Here is a 5,019-nt window from a genome sequence, read left to right on the forward strand (position 1 = left end):
TGTTATGTGGCTGTATTATCAGAATGTACGCGGCCTGAGGACGAAAATTGACGATCTCTATGTAGCAGTATGCGATTGTAATTACGACGTCATCATGTTGACTGAATCCGGACTTGACGACAGCATCAACTCCATACAGCTATTCGGAGCTGAATTTAACGTTTTCCGTTGTGACCGTAGTCCTTCCAACAGTTCCAAGTCCAGATTTGGGGGTGTCCTTATCGCAGTAGCTCGTCACTTCTCTGCTGTATCGGTTCAAACGAGGAATGGAAACTCTTTGGAACAGATTTGTGTCTCCACTACCATACGTGGGAAAAGGATATTACTTTGCGCAGTATACATTCCTCCCGACCGCAGTCGTGACGTGGGGGTTTATGATTCCCATTTGGCTTCTGTGCGTGAGCTGTGTGACCGTGCGTCTTCTGATGACACCGTATTGGTATGTGGCGATTACAATCAGCCTCATATTGCATGGGAATTACATGCTAACTCTGTTGTTGATCTGAATCCGTCTTTGACCTCTGCGGCGAGTGCTGCTCTATTGGATGGGATCACCTTTCTCGGTCTCGGATCGGAACGAAGGCGAACAAGCGTTGAATTACGCAAAAATTAATTTCGCTGCATTTAACGAGTTTCTGAGTAGCTACAATTGGAACGCTCTTGGTCAGGACGTTAACGACATGGCGACGCGTTTTTGCGAAATCGTTTGCAGCTGGCTCGTGACGAATACCCCACGAAGGAAACCTCCAATGTCTCCATCTTGGAGCACTCCACTTCTTCGCATTCTACGGCGCGACAAAAATTCTTGCCAACGTAAATTACGCCGTCGACGAACTGTTGAAACCATACACAACTTTCAACTCGCTAGCAGTGTATACCGACGCCTTAACCGTTCCCTCTACAAATCATACGTGCTTCGTGTCCAGACAAACCTGCGTAGAAATCCAAAGAGCTTCTGGAAGTTTGTCAATTCCAAGCGAAAAACAGCAGATATCCCGTCTAAGGTGTTCTCGGGCGCTCAGGAATCGACCTCCGTTTCTGAAATGTGCGATTTATTTTCAAAACACTTTGCATCGGTGTTTGTCGCTGAGGCAGCCACCCCGTCAGAAGCCGAGAGAGCTGCAGCTAACGTTTCAGAGAATTTAATAGACTTGGGACCATTCGTCGTTACCCCACAGATGGTTGAGAAGGTTGAGAATGTTTCCCGTGTTTAAGAAAGGTGATAAGTGTAACGTGGCTAACTATCGTGGCATAACCAGTTTATCTGCCGCCTCCAAGCTTTTTGAGTTGATCGTGAACGATGCTGTCTTTTTCAAAGTTAAGCGTTATATCTCACCAGTACAACATGGCTTTATGCCAGGACGTTCGGTTAGCACCAATCTCCTCGAGTTTTCGTCGTTTTGTATCAACCGTCTAGAGGAACGCGCTCAAGTTGATGCTATCTACACCGACATAAAAGCCGCTTTCGATCGAATTGACCATCGCATCCTACTGAGAAAACTATCCCGTCTTGGTGCTTCCGACGAATTCATCAACTGGCTGAGATCATACCTGTCTGGAAGAACGCTCCGTGTCAAGCTCCTGTCTCACACTTCATCTCCGTTTGCTGTTTCTTCGGGTGTTCCGCAAGGCAGCAATCTTGGACCACTGCTGTTCGCGATCTTCTATAACGATGTGTCGCTTATTCTAGCATGTGACTGTGTGTCGATATATGCAGACGACTTGAAAATCTATCTAGCCATCGAAACCCTCGAGGGTTGCCGACGGTTACAGAGCCTGCTTGACCAGTTTGTGAGTTGGTGTCGCCTGAACAAACTAACTATCAGTATAAATAAATGTTATGTTATGTTTATGTTATGTTATGTTTTTGTTCGACTATTATACTAATTTTTGTTCATTAAGACGATTTTGTCAGATGAATGTTATATCTAAACAAATAAACATATTCCGGAGGCAAGCGAGTGCAAAAGTACTTGCCGCTCGCATATATTTGCAAAGCGGATTTCCTTAGACTCCTTGGCTTTGAAGTCCGTGTTAGGAAAAACATTTCTATGTGAAGTAAAACGCCCCCGACCTACATGTATTTGCAATGCCGATTTCCTGGCATCTTGCTTTCGAAGTTTGTGTAGGGGAACACATTTCGGTGGGAACAAAATTACCCCCTACTGGCATGTATTTGTGATGCCGATTTCCCCAGTCTCCTTGGCTTTGACGCCTGTGTTGAGGAAACCGTAAATCGGGCAAATCGACTTTCCCGCCCCGGGTGTGAAAGCTTCACTCGACGTTACTGATCCGATCTATTAACAAATGTTCGAATTTCGAATGTTTATAGGCATTCGAAATCTCTCATTTTTTCTTGTACGTTCTGTGTTTAGGTTTTTTATGTTACCCCCATATATTCCGGTTAGACGTAGTCTCACGTCAAAACAAAACAGAACACTCAATGGCTGAAGGAAAACGCTTTTTTCATTCAACAAAACATAATTTATATTGATTCAGTATCATATTCACAACGTTCTAAAAATAATAATACATATAAGGTTCTTTGGTAATATCACAATTTAGTAGGTATAATGCCCGAAATCGTTGAGCGAGGCATAGTCATAATCGAAGACTTTAGAGGCAGCGTTGGAAACGAAGTATAGCTGGGGTTGACCCGTGGCAACGACCGCGGTGGAGATCAATGGAGAATATTCGTAGTCATTGTAGGAAAATACAGGTACATTACTGTAATCATGTGGATCAGGAATGACTTCCACTGTATGAGTAACTGGCTCGGACTTGTTAGCCACCGGGGTAGGTTGTGTGGGTTTCTGTTTCTGAACCGGAGCTGGATACCTACGGGTCATGAAGCTGTAACTGAACGATTGAGGTGCTGAATTATGAGATGCTTCAGTGGGATGTTTCGCGATTCCAGCGCTTACGCTGGCCAGGATGGCAGAGAAGATAATGATCTGCGAATAGAATATCAGTCGAATAGATATAATTTTGTCAAAAAATAGAACCTTTTCTGTTTCTTACCTTTGAAGCCATTTCAGGGCTCGTTACATGAGTGATTGATTCTTGATGGAATGAAAGAATGACATAGGCCTGAACCATCCAATTAGTTTTTATACTTCGACGCCTATGACCTTTAAAAAGAAAACATTATATACACATCCTGTCACTATAGTTAATTTATTTTATGTACGAAACCAAAACTTCCAACTTGGTTTCTTTCCATTCCCTTTAAACATGCAATCAGAACGGGGTTCCAACGGTGACATTTCAGCCACATAGGATTCACCTTATGGTCGTTGGCATTATTTTACCTGTTTCGGAGGAAGCTCTCGCCCAAACACCTGCATGGTGAAATTTCCCCGATAGTCTAGCTTCGGTGACGAACGGAATTCAAAGAGAATTGTGTGCCGCTTCTTCGCTTCGCCTCGACAGGGTATCATGTGATACGTATAGTGAATAAATTAATCTCGAAGGCCACTAGCGCGAAAAGTATATCAAAATTTATTACTTTTTTCGGTAAAGGTTAGTTAACAGGATTTTTGAAATGAAGTTCGTTCTGTGGCAACGATACAATAGTTTACTATAAAAACGAAACCCGGGCCCAAGATTGTATCATTGTAGGAGCTACCGGCCTCTAGTAAGAACCACATCCAACCCATCCAAAATGTTCAAGGTTTGTTTCCTTCGGTTTTCGATTATTATTTCGTTTTATCAACTGACTTGATTTTCCATTACAGATTGTCCTTCTTTTCGCTTCCCTGGCTTACGCCAGCGCTGGGCTTGTCGGAACTAATCATGAAGTTGCATACGCGGCTCCTGTGGCCACTCACTATTCTTCTGCTCCAGCAGTCAGCTACAGCACTCTGACCCGATCTCACGCTCCGGCTCTTTCCTATGCCGCCCCGACTCTGGCTGTGTCCCATGCCGCTCCGGCTTTGACTGTGTCCCACGCCGCCCCAGCAATCAGCGTTTCCCATGCGGCCCCATCTCTGAGTTACTCGCACGCGGCGCCACTCCTGGCCACCTCTCACGGATACTCGGCTCCAGTGGCTCGCACATATGCCGCTCCAGCTTTGTCATACGGACATAACTATCCATCCCTGGCCCTCAACAACTACGGATACTCCGCACTGGCTGCTCCATTGGCTCACTCTCAGCTGTACAACAACGCTTTGAGCTATTCTGGCGCTCAGCTGTTGGCCTCTCCAGCTCTTAGCTACGGATCGGCGGCCTTGCCTCTAGCTTATAACCATCATGCCTATTAAACAATTAGCTTAAAATGTAATAAAAGTCACCTGTTGTTTGAGCGTAAACAAATGAATCGAATATTTTTCTTCAAATCCTGAAATGTTTTGCGGTACTTCCAAAACCTCATGTTTGATTGATGTGATTTATCTGAAAAATATATCGTTACTGTAACCTCACGGAGACGATGATTAGCGTAACCAAATTGACCGCTAACATGAACGACTGATTCATACTGTAATAATAAAACAACAACAGAACCATTTTTTCTGCCGCTTTTTAAGTGTTTGAGATTGGATACTGTTAGACAGGAGGAATGTTCACGGTGTCTTGAATGGCTTATTGCAAGGCGCAATGGTTGTCAATGAATTTATATCATGTAAAGATACACAAAAAAGGTCTGGGGCGAGAAGACATGTACGAGTTTATGTTTTTTGAATTATGTTCGTCTGTTTTATCACTTTTAAAGCGTGAAACTTCTGAGCATTGACACTGTTATCGATGACATGAATAATGAGTAAAAGGCATACAATTTTGGTCAAATGTCGTTCAGTCAATATAGAGTTCGCCTTGCAATGTCTTTAAGAACGACCTCAAAAAGCTTCAATTCGTCATTTTATGATAACAAAAGGGTTCCATATATAGAGAAATTGGACATAATAGCTTTATTTTATGGAAATTACCATACTCGAATGGCCACCACGACTTTTTTGCGAACATTGAACCCATCAAAGTATACTGAAAGAAATAATTAGTAAATATGACCAATACTTT

At 43.3% G+C, this 5,019-nt stretch overlaps 2 protein-coding genes across 2 annotated transcripts; one reads left to right on the plus strand and one right to left on the minus strand.

Annotated features, from left to right (window-relative positions):
• Positions 1 to 2,549: 2,549 nt before the first annotated feature.
• Positions 2,550 to 3,104, minus strand: LOC129764620 (uncharacterized). The gene is made up of 2 exons (XM_055763879.1): positions 3,022 to 3,104; positions 2,550 to 2,954 (listed from the first exon to the last, which is right to left on the minus strand). The coding sequence occupies exons 1-2, from the start codon at positions 3,097 to 3,099 to the stop codon at positions 2,562 to 2,564; spliced, it is 471 nt and encodes a 156-aa protein (XP_055619854.1). The 5' UTR covers positions 3,100 to 3,104; the 3' UTR covers positions 2,550 to 2,561.
• Positions 3,105 to 3,588: 484 nt separating this feature from the next.
• Positions 3,589 to 4,317, plus strand: LOC129770489 (cuticle protein 16.5-like). Its single transcript, XM_055773358.1, has 2 exons — positions 3,589 to 3,673; positions 3,738 to 4,317. The coding sequence occupies exons 1-2, from the start codon at positions 3,665 to 3,667 to the stop codon at positions 4,263 to 4,265; spliced, it is 537 nt and encodes a 178-aa protein (XP_055629333.1). The 5' UTR covers positions 3,589 to 3,664; the 3' UTR covers positions 4,266 to 4,317.
• The last annotated feature ends 702 nt before the right edge of the window (positions 4,318 to 5,019 follow it).

The sequence above is a fragment of the Toxorhynchites rutilus genome, chromosome 2 (assembly GCF_029784135.1).
Source record: "Toxorhynchites rutilus septentrionalis strain SRP chromosome 2, ASM2978413v1, whole genome shotgun sequence".
NCBI lineage: Eukaryota > Metazoa > Arthropoda > Insecta > Diptera > Culicidae > Toxorhynchites > Toxorhynchites rutilus.